General features: G+C 47.9%; 3 protein-coding genes across 9 annotated transcripts in view; 2 read left to right on the top strand and 1 right to left on the bottom strand.

Annotated features, from left to right (window-relative positions):
• The window catches only part of NTMT1 (N-terminal Xaa-Pro-Lys N-methyltransferase 1), a 19,888-nt gene extending 6,638 nt beyond the window's left edge, over window positions 1-13,250 (top strand). The window contains exons 1-4 of one of the 3 annotated variants that reach the window (XM_081339954.1): window positions 9,110-9,234; window positions 11,338-11,563; window positions 11,833-12,085; window positions 12,662-13,248. In XM_081339954.1, the coding sequence (XP_081196080.1) occupies window positions 11,402-11,563; window positions 11,833-12,085; window positions 12,662-12,918 (672 nt within the window). In that variant the 5' untranslated portion in view covers window positions 9,110-9,234; window positions 11,338-11,401 and the 3' untranslated portion in view covers window positions 12,919-13,248. The other 2 variants (XM_081339956.1, XM_081339955.1) reach the window with 2 other exon arrangements.
• A 728-nt stretch (window positions 13,251-13,978) lies between these two features.
• Window positions 13,979-21,491, bottom strand: ASB6 (ankyrin repeat and SOCS box containing 6). Of its 2 annotated transcripts, none has more exons than XM_081339953.1 (7): window positions 20,969-21,491; window positions 18,456-18,643; window positions 18,128-18,309; window positions 16,673-16,779; window positions 16,278-16,386; window positions 15,953-16,039; window positions 13,979-15,347 (listed from the first exon to the last, which is right to left on the bottom strand). In XM_081339953.1, exons 2-7 carry the CDS (start codon window positions 18,566-18,568, stop codon window positions 14,674-14,676), a joined length of 1,272 nt encoding a protein of 423 aa, XP_081196079.1. In that variant the 5' UTR covers window positions 18,569-18,643; window positions 20,969-21,491; the 3' UTR covers window positions 13,979-14,673. The 2 variants fall into 2 exon arrangements, with proteins under 2 accessions (XP_081196079.1, XP_081196078.1); XM_081339952.1 differs by having other exon boundaries at window positions 13,981-15,347; window positions 21,016-21,279.
• The window catches only part of PRRX2 (paired related homeobox 2), a 24,701-nt gene continuing 18,783 nt past the window's right edge, over window positions 18,653-24,570 (top strand). For 3 of the 4 annotated variants that reach the window (XM_081339960.1, XM_081339957.1, XM_081339959.1), the window contains exons 1-2: window positions 18,653-19,261; window positions 21,237-21,303. The gene's annotated coding sequence lies outside the window, so the exon portion shown is untranslated. Of the gene's footprint in view, window positions 19,262-19,832; window positions 20,297-21,236; window positions 21,304-24,570 lie in introns of those variants that run through there. The other variant, XM_081339958.1, reaches the window with a different exon arrangement.

Raw genomic sequence — 24,570 nt, 5'->3', positions numbered from 1 at the left:
TGTTGCAGGAAGCAGACAGGCATCACATGACCAGGCCAGTGCTGTAAACAAGACAAGCTGGATTAACCCTTTTTCCACGTGGTTTTTCTCTGAAGAAGAGCTCCAGAAGGTTTGAAGAAGAGCTGGGTGCAAGAGGAAAGAAAAAGAAAGAAAGAGAAAAAAAGAAAGAGGAAGGAAGGATGGAAGGAAGGAAGGGAAAGAGAGGAAAGAGAGAGAAGCAATTTTTGTCTTGCACAACCTTCTCCAAGGCTGAGTCTGCCCCCCAGCTCTGCATTCGTGGTCCGCTGTCCACAAACATGGGTGGGAGGGAGAAAAATGGTTGACTCTCAAGGTGTCACATGAGACGTCGTGGTTTGGTTGGCAGAAGGTTGCACCAGAAACTTGTTTGGGGACTAGATGGTGATGTTCATGATCCAGAGAGACTTAAGACCAAGGATTCTAAAACCCAGCAACTCCCAGAATCCCCCAGTTAGCACAGGTGGACTTCAGCTCCCAGAATTCAACAGTCAGCATACCGACTGGTTGGGAACTTCTGGGAGTTCAAGGGCACACAGCAGTAAAGTTGCTGAAATTTGAGAAGCCCTGTTCTAGACGGATAAAATGTTGGAAGTCATTTAAAAAATATATATTTCCTTCCTTCCCTCTTCTTCCTTCCTTCCTTCCTTCCTTCCTTCCTTCCTTCCTTCCTTCCTTCCTTCCTCCCTCCCTTCCTTCTCCTTGTTCCCTCCCTCCCTCCCTCAGCCTACCCGCCTGCCTGCCTCTACACACTTGATCCTACAATATAATTGCTTGCCAAACTTTAGGCAGTGTATTTCTTCCCCCTCCCAGCCTGACATTTCTGCCAGGGATTAAAGACAGGAAAGCCTGCGAAAAAGGGCTGCTTTTGGCTCCCCAGTTTCTATAGCTGCGAGCAGAAAGCAGGGCTGCACAGCCGCGCGAATAAGCTGGGGACAAAAGCGGGTTTGGGCTCACGCAGTTAATCTCGGCTGCTATACAACTTCACAAGCCGCGCGGTCTGATGCAAACCCTGGACGGCACCGAGGCTCGCTTGGAGCAGGGCTGGCATTGCCAAGGCAGAGTCCCTAAGCCCTGGCATTTGCATTTTGGCTGGTGCGTTCCCCTCCCCCCTTTTTTTAAATAGGAACTTCTACTGGACATCCCAGTCATCTCTGCAAAAACCTGTCTGGAACCTGGTATATCAAGAGCCAGTGGGTCCCCCAGCAAGCCAGTTGCTGCGTTCAGTCCAGGCTTTCTGGCTTTCCTCCCCTCTAAAAACCTGACAATGCTGAAGGAGCTTTTTACCTATCTGACATCAATGCGCTGGCTGACTCCTTCCGCCAAGCGCGATTCACCTGGGAAGGTGGCAGAGAACTTCCCGGCTGGATTTCTGCCTGCCTTGGGAATGGACAGTGCATTTGGCTCCGGGGTTCTTTGCAAGCATTGCCTGGGAATGAGGCGTGGAAAAGAGCTTTTTCTTGAGGTGGGGAAAGGGGGAAACAGGGATTTTAACAGGGGAAAAAGCTGCAAGAGAAAAATGGTTGTGTGAATCTGGCCACCAAGACTGTTGAACAGGGATGGCAGCTAGGAGGAGGAGGATCGTGGAAGGTTGAGGCTGGAAGGGGTCTGAGAGGTCCTGTAGACCATATCTTTCAACCTGAGCAAGTTGAAAAATATGTGGATTTCAACTCCCAGGATTCCTAGCTGGGAAATGTGGGAATGGAAGTCCACACACCTTGACGTTGCCATGGTTTAAGACCGTCTCTTCCTTTCTGGATGTGTTCCAGGTTATTGTTGTCCTCCTTCAAATGCAGCAAAAGCCTCCCTTGAAGCCATCATCCCCTGTGAGATGTGTTTTAGGAAACCCACCTGACCATTATCTAACCATGTTAGCTCTAAGAACCTGCCACAAGCATTTCCTAACAAGGATGGGAGTGCCCAAGGCTCTGGGTAGCCTTTTAGAGCAGTGTTGCTGACTTGAAGAGATATGGACTGACTCCCAGAATTCTGCAGCCACCAGGCTGTCTGGGGAATTGAAGCCCACCCATCCCAACACCCCCGAGGTTGAAGAAGCCCAGATTTAGAGGGTCCCTAGAGGGACGTGGTGGCTCAGTGGGTTAGGACGCTGAGCCTGTCGATCAGAAGGTCGGCAGTTTGGTGGGTCGAATCCCGAGTGCCGCGTAACAGAGTGAGCGCCTGTTACAAGTCCCAGCTTCTGCCAACCTAGCAGTTCGAAAGCACGTAAAAATGCAAGTAGAAAAATAGGGACCGCTCCGGTGGGAAGGTAACAGCGTTCCGTGCGCCTTTGGCGTCTAGTCATGCCGGCCACGTGACCACGGAGACGTCCTCGGACAAGCGCTGGCTCTTCGGCTTTGAAACGGAGATGAGCACCGGCCCCTAGAGTCGGAAACGACTAGCACGTGTGTGCGGGGGAAACTTTACCTTTACCTTAAGAGGGAAATCTTGCCTTGAGTCCAACCCAAGGGGGCCAGGAGAGGCTGGAAAGGCCTCCCTAGCATCCCCAGGGGGGTGGGTGGGAGACCCCCAGCCTGCTGAGAAGCAGATGGAGGCCAAAAGGAGGCAGGGCAGATCGGACAGGATGGAGAACAGGCTGGAAAAAAGGCTGCCCCCCAACCAGGGGGGAGAAGAAAGCTCAGCCTCGGGGAAACAAAAACAGGCAGCTGCTTCGGCGTTCCAGATCACGGCGGCCTCCGTCTCGGTCGGCCCGCAGTCCAGGCAGGGTCCCTGTTTTCCGAGGGAGCAAAAAAGGAAATTTGGCGACAGGCCAGCCATTACCAACGGAAATTTTTCCCCCATCCTAGTCGGCAGATTTAGCCAGACTTTTCTTTCTCTCCATCTTTTTCTCTTTCTTCCTCTCCTCCTCTCTAGTTCTCGTTCTCTTTTTCTTTGTCTTTTTGCCGGTCTTTCTCTTTCTTTCTCTCTGTCTTTCTCTTTCTTCTTTTCTTTCTCTCTCTGTTCCTTTCTCTCTGACTTCCGTGTTTGTGTTATCCCCCACCCAAGCCACAACTAGTCCCCCAAAGCCTTGGTTGGAAGATGCTAGACTTTCCTTTTCCTCCTGTTTCTGCATCTCTGCCTGCCTCTTTGCCAGCAGATGGGAGCGCAGGAGACTGGCTGTGAAATTAACAAGCCTAGTTTAATCGAGGTTTCTTCTTCTGTTGATACAGTGGCCAGAACAAGCCTTTTTTTAAGAAGACATAAAAGAAATACTATATCTACCATCTATCTATCTATCTATCTATCTATCTATCTATCTATCTATCTATCTATCTATCTATCTATCTACCATCTTCTTCCTCAACGTATGTCCAGTTGCTTAACAATCATAGATAGTCTAGTGAAAAGAAGAACTTGTGGGTTCTTCATCACTGGAGATTTTTAAGAAGAGACTTGGCAACCAATTTTTCTGTAATTGTATAGGGTCTCCTGCTTGAGCAGGGGGTTGGACTAGAAGACCTCCAGGGTCCCTTCCTGTTCTGTTATTGATGGTGAGACAGAACTCTTTAAAGAATTTGCTTCCCACTACCCCAAAATATTTTTTTCCACCATCAACAGTATCATTTTTAGAAAGCTTTGAATCAAACTCGTCTAATGCGCTTGGGGCTGGTTTTCCTCTCTGCTACCATAAAAATGAAAATTCAAACCACCTCTGGACAAGAGAAGGTGGACAGCGCCAAAAGAAAACGGAGTAAGGACAAGAATTAAGATGGCTTTAAAAAAATGCTTCCATCATTTTTTCATCATCAAGGACCTGAGGTGACACGATAGCAGTCTCCTGTTATTTGAGGGGTGTCACAGAGAAGAATGGCTCAACCTATTTTCCAAAGCACCTGCAGGCAAAACAAGAAGTAACAGAGTCCCTTCCAACTGTTAATTCTGCATTCTACATTTCTGGAGTAGCTCCATTTTAGAACAACTTCATTACAATTGCAAAACTGGAACTAACCAGCAGAGTTCAGCAAAGAGGCATCCAAAAATCTAATTCTTGGCTGCCATCTGGTGGCTCTCTGAAATTTTACAGTTGTGATTTGAGAGTCTTTTAGGAGCCAAAAGGGATCCTGGAGTATCTATTGGACCATTCCAAATCCCGGCAGAGATTCCAGACAACCTTTGAGACAGTTTCTTCCAGCCACTCTCCTAATTGCGGATCAGTTGCTAAGCATCTCCCCTCCCCCTCCCCATTGGGGGGAGGGACAAGGAAGGGAAGGGAGAGAAAAATTGGCCATCTCGTGAGTCTCTGTTTTGCATTTATCTGGTTGCTGGGAATTCACATTGGATGTGTTTGCAGACCGATAAATTTTAATCATTTGTGTGAAAAGCGTGGACTGAAAAACGAAATAAATCTGCCAAGTGTAATTGGACTCAGCGCACCCCACTACACCCTAGATTTAATTTGGGGACAGTCCTTCAGCTTCTGGATGCTGGGCCCTCGCCCCAAAAACACACACACACAGACTCACAAACACACACAAACTTTGTTGTTTTTTTTCTTTTCAAAGATACAGCCTGATCAGAATGGTTGATGCTACAGGTTTTAGCACAAGGTTTTGGCCTGGCTGGCTGTTCAGAGGCGGGTGAGGAAGGGAAGGGCGGAGAGGAAGCGAATTACAACATGTGTGGATGGCCGAGGGGTCTCGGAGGGAAAATGGAGCAGGATTCACAGGCTGGCAGTCAAAAGAGCCTGTGAAAGAGCAGAGGATGGAAGGGGACAGTGGTGTGTGTGTGTGTGTGTGTGTGTGAGTCCTTATAGTATCATTATTTTTATTTTTACAATTGCTACCTTTGGCGGTTCAGGTTTTGCCCAGCCTGCTGGCTTTGGCTGAGGAGGGGGGCACAGGAAAAATGGGGCTGGGGGTGGAGGGTTTGGGGGCTTTGGAGAAGAAGTGAATTTGAGGATGGAGCCAAGCATATGGTGGGAAGAAGGCCAGAGAGCAGGAAGGCAGGGCAAAGGTCACCTATCCCCCCACTCCCCCACCCACCCCGGGTCGAGGGAAGGTCCTGGGGCTGGCTAAATGCAAGCGAGACGGGCGGCTACATAAATTCAGTCCATACAGGTGGTCCTCAAGTCACGGCTACAATTGAGCCCAAAGTTCACGTTGCTAAGTGAAACATTTTTCCAGTGAGTTCGCAAAAGGGAGTCACGTGACCGTCATAAACGTGAGCCGGTTGCCAAGCGTCTGAATTTTGATCACGTGACCACGGGGATGGAAAAACAGTCACAAGCTGCTTTTTTCAGTGCCGTTATAACTTTGAACGGTCGCTAAATGAACTCTTGTAAGTCGAGAGCTACTTGTAAATGAAACACCCGTCTAGGATTCTTGAGAATTAATGGCTTAATACCACCTTTCATCTTCCCTTCTTTTCTCTCTCCTTCCCCCCCCCATTCTTTCCTCTTTCACCTGAATAGTGAAAATGGGTGTAGCACATTTGGCTGAACCATAGAGCTGGAAGGGACCTTGGAGGTCATCTAGTCCAGCCCCCTGCTCAAGCAGGAGACCCTACGCAATACTGGACAATTGGCTGTCCAGTCTCTTCTTAAAAACCTCCAGCGATGAAGCACCCACAACTTCTGGAGGCAGGCTGTTCCACTGGTTAATTGTTCTGTCAGGAAGCTTCTCCTTAGTTCCAGGTTGCTTCTCTCCTTCACGAGTCTCCATCCGTTGTTTCTCCTCTTGCCTTCAGGTGCTTTGGGGAATAGGTTGACCCCCCCTCCTCTTCTTTGTGGCAGCCCCTCAAACATTGGAATGCTGCTATCATGTCCCCCCCCCCCTTAGTCCTTCTTTTCTCTAGACTGGCCATACCGAATTCCTGCAACCGTTCTTCATATGCTTTTGTCTCCAGGCCTTTGATCATCTTAGTTGCTCTTCTTTGCACTTTTCCCAAAGTCTCAACACCATTTTTGTAATGTGGTGACAAAACTGGATGCAGTATTCCAGGTGTGGCCTTACTAAAGTGGTCCTAATACTTCAGGTGATTTTCTGTGCCTCTGTTTATACAAGCGATTGTTCTCGCTTTTAGCTTCATCGGCTAAAGTTAGAGAACTTTGCCCAGTGCACGCTTACGCCAGAGACCCAACCCAGCCCATCTTTCGTGCGTTGTGTGAGGCCAGACACAGCCTCAAGAAGAACAAACTGCCAGGAGTTTTATTCCTTCTTGCCTGGAATTGAGATGGGGCTGGAAGGGGGCCCCTTGCAGGCCTCCCCAGGTTCCCAAGACAGGCCTGGCCGAGGACAGCTTCTTCCCACGGTCAACGGACAGTGAAGGAAGCTGGAGAAATGGGAAGAAGGGGTTTTGCCATCGCTTAACAAAGAAAAGCCCAAAGTTGAATTTAATTACAGAATTCCAGGCAAAAGCAAGCCCGGCCAAAACCATTGCAATACTCCCCCCTTGTGGCCAATGAGCAATACGGCATGATCCACTAGTTCTGCAGTTTATCAAAACTTGCAAGCAATTGCTTGGCTGGGTTCACACAACAAACTACGGGTCATCCTTGATTTGTGACTGATATTTTTTGCCCTGATTGTTAAGCAAACCCCTGCAGATGTTAAAGTAATCGCAGTCTTTAAGTGAATCCAGCTTTTCCCCTTAAGTGCGATCACATGACCCCAGGATGCTACAACTGCCATGAGTTCATCTCTGAACTCATCGTCTCCTGGTGATTGGCCTAAAGTCACCCAGCCGGCTTTCATGCCTAAGATATAGCACTCGAACTTACGAAAGACCAAACTAGCTCCCCCCCCCCAAAAAAGCAGTGTTTTTTCCCTCTCTCCAGATAGGCAACTTTAAGAGGTGTGGACTTCAACCCCCAGAATTCCCTAGCCAGCATGGTAAGATTCCAGGAGTTGAGCTCTACCCATCTTACATTACCAAGCTTGAAAAACACAACTCTAGTGATTCTATCTCATCCTGGGGCCACCAACTCTGGGCTTGGAGGGTCCCCCCCTCCCCACCAGGATCCCCAAATCCGTAGAGCACCCAATGACCTCCATCTTGGGCACCCACCTCTCTTCCTTTTGATTGGCTAGCATCGTTACTGGTAAGTTCCATTACCGGTATTTTGCCAACTGAATTCTCAGCAACACAGCCTGCACCTTCCCTTCTTATTGTAATACAGAGGTAAAAATACTTCCATTTCCTGTTATTTCGACCGCAGGCAAACAGGCCCTCTTCCCCAGATCCCAGGAAAGCCTGTATTTCAGACAGCCGTTTTGGCCCGCATATGGCAAATGACATCCCTGGTCCTCCTTGTGATGGAAAATTCCTCAACACTGCTGTGATTAGGGTTGTGTGGTCCATGCTCTGTTTATTCAGTTGACAGCAATGGCACTCAGACTTACATACCTCTTCACAGTGCTTTTGCAGCCCTCTCTAAGCAGTGTACAGAGCCAGCATCTTCTTATCTTACCCACCTCGCAAGGACAGGAGGCTGAGCTGGTCAGGGTCGAACTGCCGGCAGTGGGCAGAGTTAGTCTGCAATGCCGCATGCATTGTGGCACCACAGCTCCTATATATCCCCATCCTTTTACAATTGAAGGTGCTAGGTGTGTTTCCTCCTATTTTCCCCACCCCACGACCCTTAAGGTGGGTTGGACTGGGAGGGAGGGACGGGCCAAAGTCACCCAGCTTAGCCTAAAGCAGAATTAGAACTCGGGCTTCCTTGATTGCTAGTCCAGTGCCTTCCCCAGCACAGGCCAAATTAGTTTCCTTTTGACTCTGTTTGCATCACTAGAGGAACAGATGGACAGACGTTTGTCTGGAACGGTGTAGGTTGGACTAGAAGACCTCCAGGGTCCCTCCCGTTATTCTGCAATTCTGTTTAAACCCCAAGCTTGTTCAGTAGTCCTTTTCTGATGCTGCCTCCAGACAGTCCCCAGGACCTGGGTTCTGAATTGTCTTGTGTTTGTCAAACAGATTACCCTAAACATCAAGCAGTCCTGGGCTGCTCTCATAGCAAGTAAGCTAAAAAAAAAATCCCTCTCCTCCGGATTTAATAACATTTAAAGGTCGGGCTAGTTTTCTATCAGTTTCTCAAACGTGGCAACTTTAAGACATGTGGACTTCAACTGCCAAATACCCCAGCAAGTGTGGGTGGGCCTTTTTTCCATATGGGAGGGGGGAAATGAGCGAAATGAGGGATTCTGGGAGTTAGAGTCCACATGTTTTAAAAGGCAAAGTTTGAGAAAGACTGTTTCTGTGTTGACACTTTTAGTTAATATAGTTTCTACAAATGGCACTTATTCTATTTTTCCTTGATTTTATTAGCACTGGTATATTTGAGGTTGTACTTTATTTCTTTTTTTGTTTCAAAAACATTTGCTTAATTCATTTGCCTGGTTCACTTGCAACCATTTTTTGTTTACTAACTAATTACAATTCACTTGCGACAATTTTTATTTTCATAAATATTTGCACGATTCACTTGCAACAATTTTTATTTTCATAAATATTTGCACCATTCACTTGCAACAATTTTTATTTTCATAAATATTTGCCTGATTCACTTGCAACAATTCTTGTTAGATAAATTCAAATTTCTCCTGCACGAGCAGGGGACTGGACTAGAAGACCTCCAAGGTCCCTTCCAGCTCTGTTCTATTCTAATATATATAGCCTTTTTTTTTAACACAATGCTGTCCGAAGACCACCTCGAGGCTCTCTCATCATCCTGATGCAGATTACAGAGTTGGAAGGGGACCTTGGAGGTCACCCAGTCCAACCCCTGCGCAAGCAGGAGACCTGTAGCCATTCTGATTTGTTCTGTCCTGCATCGTTACAGATGTGCAGCCTGCGCTAAGCCCGGGTTTCCGAACGAGGCGCTCCAAGCCAGCCGATGCCCAAACCAGGGGCGACTTTCTTGGCAGCCCGCGCTTGGAAGAAGGGGACCCAGCCGAAGGATGCGCTTCCCGGAGCGCTCTGAGCTCCCTCTGGGCTGGCCGGTGGCGCAGCCCTTTGTGATGCCGGGGCTGTTGCGCACGGCCAGCCGCGCTCCCTGCGCTCCGTGGCTCTCTTCCTCCTCCTCCACCTCCGCCCGGGCAGCGAAGGAAATTGCGTGCCGCGGAGGAGGAGACTGGCCGGCCCAATGCGCACTGGCGAGGCGCGCCGGAGAGGAGAGGCGCCCGCAGGCGGAGCGTCAGCCGGAGGAGGCGCCTTGCCAAGCGGCCAGGGCAGCGCGGAGGAGCGGACGTGCTTCCCGCAGCCGCCCCGGCCGCTCTCCCGGCGGTGAGTTCCCACCGGGAAGAGGCGGTAGGAAAAGCGGAGCGACTCCGGAGCAGGCGAGCCCCCATGCGGCTTTGCCTGCCTCTCCACGTGGCTGGCTCTGGCGCTGGGAGGGGGCGCAGGGGGTCTCCTCCGTTGTCCTGCAGGGGGAGGAAAGCTCCCCCCGCCGCAGCTTGGCACCCCCTCTTCTCCCCTCCCCCTTTACGCTTCTAAATTGGGGTCCGACTGAACCCCTGCGCCCCTGTTTGAGGAATCTAATGCTGGCAGTAGTTGGGTGTGCCTGGGTTGAGCCCCTTCCCTCCAGCCCCTCGTAGGGGTCGCTGCCTGCCTTGCCCCCACCCCACGTCGCCCTTCCCCCCCAAACACGGTGGCAGAGCAACCCGACCCGGTTCACACGTTATATCTTCACGCGGGAACCCGGCCCACAGCCCCATTTCCCCCTGGTCCTAGCCTTGCTAATTCGGTTATTTTTGTGACACAGTGCTAGGGCAGGATCTTTAATCAGGGTTTGAATAAACTAAGTTTAGTACTGAGAGATAGTTAACCTTAAACACGGCAAGACTATTTGCTGTGTTGGAGAGAAAAGAGCAAAAGGGTAGGTTAGGATTTGAACTAAACCAGGGTTATGTTAAACCACAATCTGACTAATCGACAGGATCCGGGCCTAGTCCGAATTCTTTGGCCAGCAACAAGTGACTGTTTTATGCACCCCATTAAAGCATTACATCTCTTTAACTTTAATTTCTCCATTGTGTGAATGCACCCGCTGGGATGGCTCAACTTTTAAAATTATTTAAAAGTCACGTTCACACAACAATTGTTTGCTTTAATCGTGTGAGCGTGGCTTTTAAATAATTACACCATGGGAGAAACTGCCAAGCCTTGTCCTAAGGAATTCAGCATATCCAGGCTTATTAACCAAGGAGGCTTATTCACACAGCCATACCTTGCTGAAGAAATAGTTTTACGGAAGAAAGGAACTTAGTGACTAGCATTAAACCTGGCTTGATTTGCACATCAGGCTGATTGCGGGGTCAGAACCCAGGCAGATGAGGCTATGGGAGATGAGGCTATGGCTTGGGCTACGAACTGGGCTGCTTGGCTATCCCTGATTTAAAACCCTGGTTTAGTGTGAATGCTTCTTACCTGCCTTGTTAGGACTGAGAATTCATTAGGGGCCCATAGGGAGCGCATGTTGGCTAACCCTCGGCCTGTGTCCATAATTGGACACGGAACGGCATCTCCCCTAACAAATGTATATATTTAGTCCCCAAGGCCCGTCATCTTGGTCACACATAGTTTGGCAATTACAACACAGCCTGCACTCTACATCTGTCCATTTTGTACACTGGCAATAGCCAACCCCGGCCTTCACCCGTCTCTCCCTAATAGATTCTCTAATAGAGCAATCCAGAGATCTGGATCAGAAGGCCGAAATGCGTTTTGGAGTGCATTGTTTAATTGCATTTAGCCCTAGTGGCTTTAAAAAAGCAGATTAAATTCCTTAGAGGACAGATCAATCCGTGGTTATTAAGCAGCATATGATTTATTTCAGCTATTTCTACCTCACCAGCTTGCTAACCGATTAAAAACTTTAAAAAAAAACAGCTTGGAAAGTTTACCACGCTCAAGGAAAGCCAGAAGCGGAGGGTAGAGGAAAACACCAGCCCTTTATAACCACCCTAGGGAATATCAGCTGTCGGGGGGGGGGGGCGTAGAGGTGGGAAGGGGGGGGAGGAGAAGCACTGAATATAATTAGGGAACCCCGACTTTTCAGGGGCCAAAAATGGCAGCTAAATTGCTTTGCAAGACAGGGAGATGAATAGAAATTACTGGGCAGAATGAGGGGTTCAGGCTCAACTAAACCAAATGGGGACTAGGCACCCCAACTCAGCTCTGCTTTGATTGGCAGAGTGACCCCCAATTTGACAGTTTGGCAGATGGGTACAAGGTACAAATCCTGTGGCTAGGGTTTTTTTTCTTTTCTCTTTGCATCTTAAACAGGAGGAAGTTGCATTTTTATCCAGCTTCAGAATTATTGGGTTGGTGTTGTTGTTCTTCTTCTGTTTAACCCCCTCTCCTGCTTTCTTTCTCCCCTTACAAAAGGGAAAAGCCCGCCCAGCGTCCGAAAACCGCCTGGCTTTTCTGGAGGAAAACGAAAACCGCAGCCATGGCCAGCGATGGGGTGGAAGATGAGCTGGAATTCTACTCCAAGGCCGAAAAATACTGGAAGGACATCCCCCCCACCGTGGATGGGATGCTGGGGGGCTACGGGCATATTTCCAGTATTGACATCAGCAGCTCCAGAAAATTTTTGCTCCGGTTTTTGAGGGTGAGCAGGTTTTGTAGGGGTGGTGATAGCAGATTCCTGGCTGGCCTGTGCCTGCCTCCCACTCTCTTTCTCTCTCATTTCTGTTCATCCCTCTCTCGGTCTCTCTCCCATTCTCTCTAACAATGTAAAATGATAATATGGCCAATAATATGAAATTAAACAGAGGAGCGGGGGGGGGGAAGAGAGCAGGATTTCGTTTTGAATTAAATAGGTGGGGAGAAAGGTGAAACGCATTGCTTGGTTTTGAAGGTCAGGGTTTTTTTGTCTAGGACGGGCCAAACAGGACCGGCACAGCCTTGGCCTTAGACTGCGGTGCCGGCATTGGGCGGATTACAAAGAGACTATTGCTGCCCCTTTTCAAAGCTGTGGACATGGTGGACGTGACGGAAGACTTCCTGAATAAGGCCAGGACATACCTGGGGACGGAAGGCCAACGGGTGCGAAATTACTTCTGTTGTGGGCTGCAAGACTTCAGCCCGGAGCCTAACACTTACGACGTCATCTGGATCCAGTGGGTAATCGGTGCGTATCGCTCGCAGAAGCGACCAAACAATTTCCCCAATTTGTACTTTCATAACATGCTCAAGATTCTGTTAATGTAGCTTTAGAGAACAGTCAGGTAAGAGAGTGCCGGGGTAGACAACCTTGGCTCTTTTATGACTCGCGGACTTCAACTCCCAGAATTCCTGAGCCGGCTATGCTGGCTCAGGAATTCTGGGAGTTGAAGTCCGTGAGTCATAAAAGAGCCGAGGTTGCCTACCCCTGGCCTAGCCCACAGCCGCATAACAGGCAGAGAAAAAAACTCCCGAAATAAACCGTCCCAACTGCTCAGACTGTAAAAGAGATTTGTACTTTCAGACTTGCAAGATTTTCTTAATAGACAACCGTCAGGTAAGAGAGCAGAGCCCAGAGCTGCATAATGGATGGAGAAAGACTCAGAAGAGACTCTTCCTAGCTTCTCAGGCTGTAAAAAGAGACGGCGGGAGAGTTGCACCGTCAGACTGGCAAGCGTCCGTCGACGTAGCCCTGACAATAAAGTAGAATTAACTCCTCTGGCTGCCAGGATCTCACCTGGCCCTGTTTCTCCTTCCCCAACAGGACACCTGACGGACGAGCACCTCCTGAGCTTCTTGCAAAGGTGTCGCCTAGGGCTCTGTCCCAACGGCATCATCGTCATTAAGGACAACATGGCCCAAGAAGGGGTCATCATGGACGAAGTGGACAGTAGCCTTTGCCGGGATCTGGATGTGGTGTGTAAGATCATCCGCCGTGCCGGGCTGAGTCTTTTGGCCCAGGAAAAACAGGAGAATTTTCCAGATGAGATCTATCACGTCTATACGTTAGCCATGAGGTGAAGGAGACCCAGGAAGCGTTCCCATGGTGCTCCGGGGCAAACCATGGTTTCCAGCAGGCCAGGATGAAGGGAAAAGAGGGGAGATCGGCTGGGGTCTCAAGAGGTGGGGAGCAGGGAGGGAAAGGCGGTTGTGTCCCTGGGCAGCAAAATGGACTGGGACAGGGGAAGTAAAGGTAAGCGTGATTGTAGTCTCCTATGTTGGTTTGTTGTGATGGTTGGAAAAACGAGCCGAAGAACCCACTTTGTATGGTGCGGGAAAGTTGTGGAATTGAATCTCTAGAATCTGCCATCATCTTCCTGGCTTGTTCGAGTTTTTTTTTTCCTCCCCCGTTTCAGCAAAAACCACCACAAAAATCCCCAGTTGGCTTTAAGAACAATCCTGCGTTTTTAAGCAATCCAAAATGACACAAGGAAAAAAAAGGGGTGGGGAGGGAAGAGGGGAAAAATGAGCAGGCTCACGATGCTGCATTTTGCTTTGCAATTTTTTTTAAAGATTTGATTTTCCTAAAATTCACAGTCAGTTGGATTGATAGAACAGCAGCTTTGGCTGTAAAGAAGTGCAGAATTACAGGCTGAAGATATCCTGAACTGGGTATCTTAAATTCGCTACGTCTAGTCCAGTAAAGAGAAGGACCAGGGGTGACATGATAGCGTGGTTCCGATATTTGAGGGGCTGCCATAAAGAAGAGGGGGTCAACCTCCTCTCCAAAGCACCCGAAGGCAGGACAAGAAGCAACAGATGGAAACTAACCAAGGAGAGAATCTAGAAATAAGGAGAAATTTCTGACAGTGAAAACAATCAACCGGTGGAGCCTTTGGAAGGTGTGGTTGCTTCCCACGACTCTTTCAGCATCCCCATAGTCAGGTGATCAAAATTTGGATGTTTGGCAATGGGCTCGAATTTATGACAGTTGCAGTGTCCCGGGGTCATGGAACCCCCCCTCTGACGAGCAAAGTCACCAGAGTCCCTTAACGGCCTTACCAGCTCAACAACCTCAGTGATTCACTTAACAGCTGCGGCAAGAAAGGTAAAATGGGGCAAAACTCGCTTCACAACTGTCTCGCTTAGCGGCAGAAATTTTGGGCTCAATTCCGGTTGCATGCCTGCTGTAAAGCCAATGGGGAAGAGCAGGATGTCGAAAATTACGATGGCACGACGGTGGGATGCTGGGACCACATGGGATTTGGCTAACAACGGCAGCTAGGATTTCTGGAACTACCAGTGTCGGTTAGTGGACTCCTGTGATGTCGTGTGGTATGACTCGCTTAGCAGCGGACTTCCCGTTCCCACTTATCAGCAAGTGAGGACTACCTGCAATAGACTATCACCAAGGGGAACGGGTGTTTTACCCACAGCACAACAATAGAGGCGAACAGCGTTGGGGCATCCTTTTAATCAGCTGTCGGCATTCCTGTCCCAACCCTGGATGTTCAATACAGCTCCAGCGTAAGCCTACACAACCTCGCAATCCTTTGGCACAGAGGGGCAAATCCTTCCTCGACTGGTACACAACCCCACAAAGGGCTTTTCCACCAGCTTAGCTGCCATCAGGATGCGATTCCGGCGCAGGTTCCACCTCCCCCCAACCCAACCCATTCCCACGTAGCCACCGCTCGAGCGGGCTGCCACAGACACGGTCTCCCGCGTAACCGGCTGTTGGACATTGAACGGAGATCTGGCAGTTCATGCACTGGCTGCGCAGCATGGCGAGATCCGGGATGGCAAACGTCCGAGGTCCGTTCTCGTCCGGGGAGGTCACACCTGCTCCAGAGAGGCGCTTGGATCTATAAGGAGGTACTTCTTCAAGCAGTTGGGCAGAGGGAGGGCCTTCACCTTGACGTCCACGGGCCAAGGCTGGAGATACTGCCGCAGGTAGACTCGGCAGAGGTGCTTCAAGGTAGGCGGGCTGTTCTCCAGCTGTTTCAGCTTCCCGAAAAGCGCCCGAATCTTCTCTTGGTGGTAGCGGCAGTGGCTCAGGTCGATCTGGAAGTTGCTGGGCAGCTTGACCACCGGGCCGCTGGCCATCATCAGCTCCAGGGCGGTCTCGGCTTTCTGCAGCAAGTCTAAGGAGAAGCTGTCGTCCTCCGACTCGCTGAGATGGGAAGAGAGGCGCTCAAAGATGGTGTCGAAGCCGGACCAGCAGGCGGGTCCGTGGAGGGAGCAGCTGGGCGAGGCCCCCGATTCCAGGAGGAAGCGCAGCAGTGGGAAATGCAGCCGGAAGCTCTTGAGGCAGAGGTGGGTGAGGGACTCGTAGGGCGGGCATTCGCTGGGGTTGGCCCCATGGGCCATCAGCAGCCGCGTGGCCTGGAAGCAGAAGCGGTTGATCAGCTTGGCCTCTTCGGCGTCGCTGCCCACCGTCTCGCCCAGCAGGAAGATGATGAAGGTGAACACCGTGTCCCCATCTTTGGTGGTGGCCTTGACGTCTGCGCCTGGGGTGGCGGGGGGGGAGAAAATGGGGTGGTTTATTGCGTGGGGGGGGTACGGCATACTGGTCCCCCCCCGGGGCAGCGCCCTTAAAAGAAGACTGGCAGAGCCTGCGAATGAAGCGTCACAATAGCCACTCATGACCTTCGCGAGGGATCTCCGACAAGCGAACCGACGGGAACAAGATTGGAATTATTTAAGGACCGTGTGATTCGCTTAACAACCTTGGCAATACAGGTTGTAAAGTTGGGCCCGACTCCCTTAACGACCAGGCTTGCTTAGCCACAGATGTTCTGGCCCAATTTTGGTCCACCTGTACTTCGTCACCCTCCCATCACTAAACCGGAGCAATTCTCTTCATTTCTGAAAGAGATTTTAAAAGCAAAGCCTCCCTCATCCCGCCAGGTTGAAAACCAGCAAGGGGAGGAAGAAGAAGAAGGAAAACCCGCACAAGAGCTTTTTGCGCACAGCAGAAAATCCCATTTTTTCTTGCGGCTGAACCTGGAAATTCATCCTTCCTCAAAGCTCTGCTTGGACACTGGCAACCTGGGTAGAATTTGGACTTTCCCCAAAACAGCCCCCAAAAAGGGATGGGTGGGAAGCAACTCACCTCCTTCCAACAGAAGCCGAATGTTTTCTATGTTGTGGATTTGAACCCCGTCGCTGCTGGCCAGAGCGTGCAGCAAAGCTGTCTTTCCTGGAGGGAAGGCGAGACGGATTAGAGGAAGAGCAGAAGAGGAGGGAGGAGGAAAAGAAGGACAAGGAATCTGGAGGGCATCCTTCAAGTCCCAGAATTCTTAGTGGTATCCCAGTGCCACTAAGGTAGGGGATTCTGGGAGATGAATCCCTGGCTTCTAAAGGAGCGATTCTAGAAGAAGCTAGAGGTGAACTGCTGTGATTTAATGAAACCAGAGATAAAAAGTAGAACCACTGACCATGTTTATCAGCAGCGTTGATATCGGCCCCGAGTTCGAGGAGACGCCGCAGACAAGGCAAGCGTTCCGGCTCTTCGCTGGCTAGATCCAGAGGACTACTTTCATGAATCTAAGAACAATTAGAGAAGGAAGGGGTTATATTACTCCTATCATTTCCCCTTTTTTTCCTACCCCTCCCCCTCCCGTGGAGAACCCCCACACCCCATTCCTTGTTTTTTCCTCCATTGACATGGGGGGGGGGTATTGACAGAACCAGCACCCCAATCTTTTTATCCCACCCTTTTGGCCACGTCTGCATTGGGATTGCAAAACCTCAGAACTATCAGAAATTCCAGGAATTATCATTTTAAACACACACACTCAAACATACACAACAGGTGTGGCTGGCTACAAACCCGGTCTCGGCGATTGATGTCTGCGCCGCGTTGCACCAGGAGCTCAACCATGTCAGGCTGGTTCCGCAGCACCGCGATGTGCAAGGCTGTGTAGTAAGTGACCGGATCTACAGAAAGTGGGGAATTTTCATCAGAAAACATTAAATGCAAAACTCCAAACGGGCCTCTTCCCCTTGTTGGGGATGTTTTTAATCTCCAGATTCTCTTCTAGGGAAAAAGCTATTTTCTGAATGGGGTCCTTGGTGCTCTTTGAGCTTGGTGGTATCCTTACAGACATTTCATGACCCAACTAGGTAACATCATCAGTGCTAGAAGCAAAGCCCGCTCCTCTCCAGCACTGATGATGTAACCTTGTTAGGTCATGAAACATCTGCAAGGAAAAAAAAACAAGCTCAGAGAGCATTAAAGATCCCATAGGCCTCCTCCCCCTCCCCACACACCCTACTCCCTTCTAACACTGATGACATTATCTAGCTGGGTAATAAAATGCAGGAAAACAACCAAGCTCAGAAAGCAACAAGGACGCCACAGTTCAACCCTGAGCTACAGATATTCCCTCCTACTTTTTCAGTCTTAAAAAAACTCTGAAAACATCGGCTGCCCTACCCTACAAGGCTGTTGTTACAAGAGCTGGCAAGAAAAAAGCCTACCATTAAGCTCTATTCCACCGCAATAGGAAAGCCAGCAGGGGAAGAAGCAGCCGGCCCCCCGCTTCCTCCCCATTACCCCCCTCAGTCAAGGGCCCTTGAAAAGACCAGCTGGCCAGCCTTGCAGGGAGGCCGCCATGTTGCCCTGGAGATGGCCCTCTGTAGGAGGAGCTTGGAACACAGGACTCGGGGCGGAGCCTTGACATTCTTAGCTGTGCATAGCAACTAAGGCGGAGCCTGTGGACAAAGGGGTGGAGCTAGAGGCCAGGAGGGGAATTACAGGTAGTCCTCGATTTATAACCGTTCATTTAGTGACTCTTCAAAGCTACAACAGCACTGAAAGAAGTGACGTACGACCATTTCAGCCTCCTCCACGGTCACATGATCAAAATTCAGACACTTGGCAATCGATTCATATTTATGACAGTTGCAGCGTTCTGGGGCTCACGTGATCCCCTTTTGTGACCGTCTGAAGCCCGATTCACTTAACAAACCTGTTTCTGTCTGTTGTAACTTGACCAGTCCTAAGTCTGAGGATTACCTACTACACTGATATTATCCCTGGTGTAATCCTAAATGAAAACAGTGGCACAGCGACATCTACTGGTGAGAAACAGGCCATGCAACGACGAACTTATTTAAAAGCAGCAGATTGCAAATTTGAATGGAAATCCCCTTTAGTGGCAGGGCAGGTGTGTGTGCGCACAACTAAAGGAAGCTCCCCCCACACACACACAACTCAACGCCTCCTGAGGTTTTCCCTCTCCTCTAAAATAAAGGCAAAAGAGGGGAGGGTGGGAAGCCCAACCTTCAAAGGTGATGTCTGCCCCATTGTGCAAGAGGAATTCAGCCGCCTGGACCAGCCCAAGCTCAGCGACCTTCAACAACGTGTAGCTCACGCCTTCTTGGTAAAAAGCCGATTGGGACTCGCTTTCCAGCAGCTTCTGGAGAACCAGAAATTTGCCCTGATCTTCGGCCGCAGACCTGGAGCTTTTACAAATAGAGAAAGAATGGGCAGAGAAAGACTTTGCAATCTCCTTAATAAAGTTGGGAAATAAGCAAAAAAAAAACATTTTTGTGCTAGGACGGTGTGGAAAGAGTCCCTTTTCCAATTCTTTGTCCTTAAAGCTGCTTACCTCTCTGGCAACTCCTGACGTTCGGGATCTTGTAATCCCAGAGACCCCAGAATAGCGTCTACTAACGGCTGATATTCGAAGATGATTCTACGGAAGCCATGAAGAAACGGCATTCTTTTCAATAATCATCCAAGAAGGACTCCTTCACACCCAGCCCAGTGGTTACTTCACTTCAGATTTTCCTCGGCCTGTTTTGAAATCAAAGCATACAGATTTTTATTCATAAAATAAATAGGCATCAGCAGAGGAAGCTACTCAAACCGTAACCGGACACCAAGAGGAAAGATCCTTGCTCAACAAGGCTGGCTTCAGAAGCTAGGCAGGTTTGGATCAGGTGAGAAGTTGGATGGGAGACCACAAGGAAACTTCAGGGCTGCAGACAAGGCTGAGAAGTTGTGGGGAAAATATTTCCAAAGGAAGAGGATACTAAAAAGATACTATAACATTTGCTAAGAAAATAGCTTGGGTGCAACCAAGTTTGACTTCAGGGCCATTTTTTTACCTTTTGCCAGTGCAAGAAAGGAGGAGGAGGAAGAGATAATGAAGAAAGAGGAGATGGAGGAGGAGGGGGCGGAGGAAGAGGAGGAGATGAAAGAGGAAGAGCAGGAGGAACCACACCCCTTCCCCTTTTTCTTAAATTAATTTTAAATTATGATTGAAATCTCATGAAACTTTGACCATCTCTCCGTAGCTCCCATGAGATTCCAAGCAAGAATGCTGAAATCCCGTGACCTCAGGAAGGGGATGGCTCTCAACTCCTAGAAGATCTAACCAACCTTTGCCACTTGCACACTTCACTTTGGCAGGTAAGAACAACCTTCCCAAGTTGGGAGCAGATCCCTTCCTCCCAGATTAAAAACTGTCCATGGAATTTCAGGAAAGTAGGGGCAGAAACACAATCTAGTTCCTTCAGGCCCATCCTGAAGACCTTTCAACCAAGGATGGAGATCATGCTGTCCGGTCCCAACAGGAATTCTTGGAAGGGGCCCTGGAGAGATTGTCTACGCAGGAGAACCCAAGATCATCTCAATATGGGTTTTGGACCCTAACAGCTCCTAGCCCTGGATGTGAAAACGTTGACCAGATGTATGGCTTAGAAGGTCATCGTTATCCTTCGTGTTTCTAGTCACCATCCAACCCGTGGCTGCCCGCCCCCCCGACAGAATTCTTTCATTCAACTGCCACCTCCAGAATCTGAGAAACAGACCAAAATTCCAGGCAGGGATGGGCGTAGAGACCCTCGGAAAGCCCCCTAGGTCCCACAGTTTGAAAAAAGACCTTGTAACATCTCAAGAACTTCTCCAGGGAGAGCCAGAGATTGAACCTTGCTAAATCATGGCTATATTTTATTCTATTTTGAAAGGATCTCTAGTCCAGCTACGCAAAAGAAAAACTCACCGTAACCACTGCGGCTATAATAAGGCAACTGTTTGCAACGAGGGAGATTGGTGGAGGCCCCAAGACTATTATTTTTCTTTTAAAGAAGATTATCTTTGCCTGCAGGGGGTGGCTGGAGGGAGGCTAATCGAAAAGGCCAGCTGTTTTAAGAGGCAGGGCAGGGATGCCACACTCGCACAACAAACAAACCCCAGTCCTCTTATTTTGTAGAAGTCAACTGTCCCCTTGGGGAGGGCCTTAGGCAGCTGCTGAGAAGCAGCAAACTGTCAAAAAAAATAAATTAAATTAACCCAGCCTGGCAACCAGCCTGGCTGAAGAGGAAGCAAAGCAAATAACAACAACACAAGAAAAGAAGCCTCATTCTCAGGAATAATGAAAACTTAATGACAATTCCAAGAGTAAACAAACCAATTTGTAGCAGATCTCCAAGGATAAAAGACCCCGTGAGAAAATATATATATATTGGGCAGGCTGTTTCAACCTTCCCCTTCTTGTGCAATATTATTATTGTTAATTGTTGTTATTGATTTTATTTCCTGATCAATACAGACTTGATTGTATGCATGCCCTTAAAAAGCCCCAAAGGACTTCTTCCTTGCTTCATTTATTAACATATAAAACTTCCACCTTCCCCCTTTTTTTGCATTATTATCAATTATCCTTATTGATATTATTTCCTGATCAATACAACTTAATTTATGCATTCCTTTTTTAAAAAAAAAAGCATAAAAATACTTCGTGGGGAGTAACCGAGCTTTATATATAAAAATTCTACTACTTCTTCTTATGCACCTATCGTGCGCTCACCCAGTTCGCGACTACCTTTAAAAGCGGAAAGGGGGGTTACTCGGGAGTAAGCAGCCACACTTTCCCTTTCGTTTTTCTCGTTTCCTTCTTCCCAAAGTTTTCTCTCTCTCTCTCTCTCTCTCTGGCGCTTCCTCCTTCGTTTTATTCCCCCTCGTTTGCAGAAAGAAGCTTAGCTGATGGAGGAGGAATAATGGATATTTTCCACAATTTATCCACCCCACCCCCACCCCCCAAAAATGACGTTACCGGTGTCAGCAAAGCCACATTTCCTTCTTTGCAAACTTCCCTCCCGCCGCCCCTTTGCAAACCTCCAACTTGGATCGCTGCAAATTCTGCAGCGGGTTGTTTTACGCACCGCCTCGGATCAAAAACTCCGCACTTGTTTTCGGCACTTCTGAAGCTGCCCATTCACACGGGTTTCTCTTCTTCTTTTCTTTCTTTTTCTTTCTTTTTTCGCATCCGGGAAGATGCAGGAAGCGGAAGGGGGGGGGAAATGCAGGCATAGCTTTCGATTGCAAAATTGCAGAAAGAACCTCTGTCCGTTTTTTTTCCTTCTCTCCCTTTTGCCCTCTGCAGGTTGGAGGAGATGTCTGTCTGGCTGCTGAAAAACATCCGAGTTTCAGCTTCAAACGACCTCTAGAGGGTGTGCTTGGCGTGGAAGATTTTTTTTTGATGCTTTTTTAAAAAATGGTTTTAAATTTAAGGTTTTCTTTTAAAAAAAATGAAACCAGGTGAAGAATGCATGGAAAATCTCTCTGACATGATCGCATTCTTCCAGTATTTGAGGGGCTGCCCCAAAGAAAAGGAGGGGTGTCCATCTATTCTCCAAAGCACCGGAAGGCAGGAGAAGAAGCAACGGATGGGAATTAATCAAGGAGAGAATTATTTGTAAAAATAGTAAAGGCGGGATACAGATAAATAAATTTCTGGGTATCTTCCCTTTTCATCCTCATTTACATTGAAAAATCTTTCCACTATCAGAACTGGGGCAGTGTTTAGCAACCTACCTGGCAGAGGAAACGCTTGGAGACTTTTCTGAGCAATGCTGGCTGTTGAATGATTGCAATGTTTTTGGAAGGGGGGTCAGGGGTATCTTTTGGGATACCCAATACTCCCCCCCCACTTAGCAGTTTCTTATCTTGAGAAATTAATCTGCCCTTTGACACCAGCGTGCAGAAGTTTTCCCCTTTCAAAAACCTCACTATTATTTGGGCCATCTGCTTGCAATTTATAAAGTCTAGTTGAAGTTGACTTTATTAGCTTTCCTCTCTCAGACAGGAGTTCGCCCCCCCCACACCCCCTTTGATCCCTTGTGCCTACCTCTGCAAAAATTTGCAAAATTCCCAGGGACCAAGCTTTCCTTCTCTCTCTCTCTCTCTCCCTCAACCTCACCATTTAACAGACCTAATTCTTAAAATCAAGTGAAATCTGATTTCGGGAAAGTCACTGACGGAATGTGTGAAGATTGTTGCTAAACAAGAAGCTTTTTATTTATAGTCACCTAGAAAAGCTGGTGGCAAGCCACACATTCTGGAGGCAAGCCGTTCCACAGGAAATTCCTCCTTAGTTCTAGGCTGCTTCTCCTTGGTTAGTTTCCACCCGCTGCTTCTTGTCCTGCCTTCTGGTGCTTTGAAGAATAGGTTGAAAACCCCCCCCCTTCTTTGTGGCAGCCCTTCAAATATTGGAAGACTGTCCTTCTTTTCACTAGACTAGATATGCCCAATTCTGGCAACCATTAATCATATGTTTCAGCCTCCAGTCTCCCGATCATCTTTGTTGCTCTTCTCTGCACTCTTTCCGGAGTCTCAACATCTTTTTTATATTGTGGCGACCAAAATTGGATGCCGTATTCCAGGTGTGGTCTCACTGAGGATAAAGTGGTACTAATACTCCATGTGATTTGGATTCCCTTCCCTTCCCTTTCTTACCCAAACATTATCGGAGGCTGAAGTTAGTCCTTGGTTAACATTGATTGGACCTGGAGAGAAGCCATCACCTATCCACCAGGGAGGCAAGGAATGGAGGGGGCACTTTAGGAAGAGGTCCAGAGAAATTTGATCATTAAGAACCCCTCCTGGCTGTCTGGGGGAAATTTAATTAAATTGCTGGAAGGCTTGTATGCAGAAGAACACATCTGGATTCAATATGTGCGACTTTGATATGTGTGTGTGTGTGTGTGTGTGTGTGTGTATATATATATATATATATATATATATATATATATATATATATATATATATATATATATATAGAGAGAGAGAGAGAGAGAGAGAGAGAGAGAGAGAGAGAGATGGGGGGAGGTAACAACAGAGGAAAAAAGGGGTGTGTATGTGGCTGGAACCATCTTTGGTGGATAGGAAGCTCCTATGATTGGAAGGAAATTTACTTATTGAAATATCCAGAAAATGAATTTGTAGAATCACCCACTTGGAGACTCTCCAGAGACAGATTGTTCCACTGATTAATTGTTCTCACTGTCAGGAAATTTCTCCTTAGTTCTAGGTTGCTTCTCTCTTTGATTAGTTTCCATCCGTCGCTTCTTGTCCTGCCTTCAGGGGCTTTGGAGAACAGCTTGACCCCTCTCTTCTTTGGGGCAGCCCCTGAGATATTGAAAGACTGCTATCATGTCTCACCCAGTCCTTCTTTTCTTTAAACTAGACATCCCCAATTCCTGCAACCGTTCTTCGTATGTTTAATCATCTTTGTTGCTCTTGTCTGCACTCTTTCCAGAGTCTCAGCATCTTTTTTTATAATGAACTTTAAAAAATGTAGAATAAACTTTTTTAAAAAAAACTTTTTAGCAATGATCTCTAAATCCACAATTTGAAAGCATTAATCTTCTTCGACTGTCTGTTTTTCTAAGTAGTAGAATTTAAAGTTTCTCCTTGTAGAATTTGTTTGCTTGAAGATCATCTATGTTCTTGTTGGGTATGTAGGGTGTATATTGGTCTGAACTAAACAGGCTTCCTTCCAAACTTCTACGGAGAGTCTCCATCGTCCAGGTCAGGATTGTCCCAAAGTTGCTTTTCCAAAAGGCAACTAGACTTCCTTGGTTTTTTTCTCTCTGAAAACATTTCGCTTCTCATCCAAGAAGCTTCTCTGAAGAAGTTGCTTTTGGAAAAGCACTTTTGGGACTTCATTCCAATTACCGTTTTTCAGAATTGTTTCACGCATGGTGTATCATGTGAATGAATATCTTTTCTTCTCCTTCCTGCCCCTCCTGATTTTGACAGAAGACCAACCCACCAAATATTCTTCTCGCTCTGTAAAGAATTGGGGCAGAGAGAGAGAGTGAGACACATGTCCTACAAACACCTTCCTTTAACCTCTAGTGTAAATAGAGAAAATTTATTGCTTTGACCTTGCAGATCATCTCTTTGAGCAAATGAAACACAGGAGGTCAAAAGTGTCACCGGCTGGATGGTGGTGAGGGTGGTGGAGGACTCCAGAAAGGAAGAGAAAAACCAAGTTGCGCCACTCAAGGACTGAAGGGCCAGAGAGTGGATAAAGAAATAGAGGGAGGGAGGAACATAGAGCCTAGGATAATAGGATTGGAAGGGACCCCGGAGGTCTTCTAGTCCAGCCCTTTGCTCAAGCAGGAGACCCTATCCCATTTCAGACAAGTGGCTGTCCAGTCTCTCTATTTTATAGTTTACAATTTATATTTTTATAAATTATATACACATATATACACATATACACATATACACATATACACGTACACGTACACGTACACATACACACATACACATACACACACACACACACACATATATATATATATATATACATACATACATATATATATATATATATATATATATATATATATATATATATATATATATATATATATATATGAATTAGTACCTTGCAGTGTAAGGCTGATAAGCTTGTTAGCAGCTGCTTA

Source organism: Vipera berus (assembly GCF_964194415.1).
Source record: "Vipera berus genome assembly, chromosome: 15".
In the NCBI taxonomy this organism is placed as follows: domain Eukaryota; kingdom Metazoa; phylum Chordata; class Lepidosauria; order Squamata; family Viperidae; genus Vipera; species Vipera berus.
This window is presented reverse-complemented; position numbering and strand designations above follow the sequence as displayed.

What these genes read in the sequence shown, in the direction of transcription:
- ASB6 (XM_081339953.1), bottom strand. Translation starts at nt 18,568, where the DNA reads ATGCCGTTTCTTCATGGCTTCCGTAGAATCATCTTCGAATATCAGCCG. An exon ending in GGCAGACATCACCTTTGAAG is followed by an intron (nt 16,780 to 18,127) that starts GTTGGGCTTCCC and finishes CACTTTCTGTAG; the next exon opens with ATCCGGTCACTTACTACACA. An exon ending in TCGGCTTCTGTTGGAAGGAG is followed by an intron (nt 15,348 to 15,952) that starts GTGAGTTGCTTC and finishes CCGCCACCCCAG; the next exon opens with GCGCAGACGTCAAGGCCACC.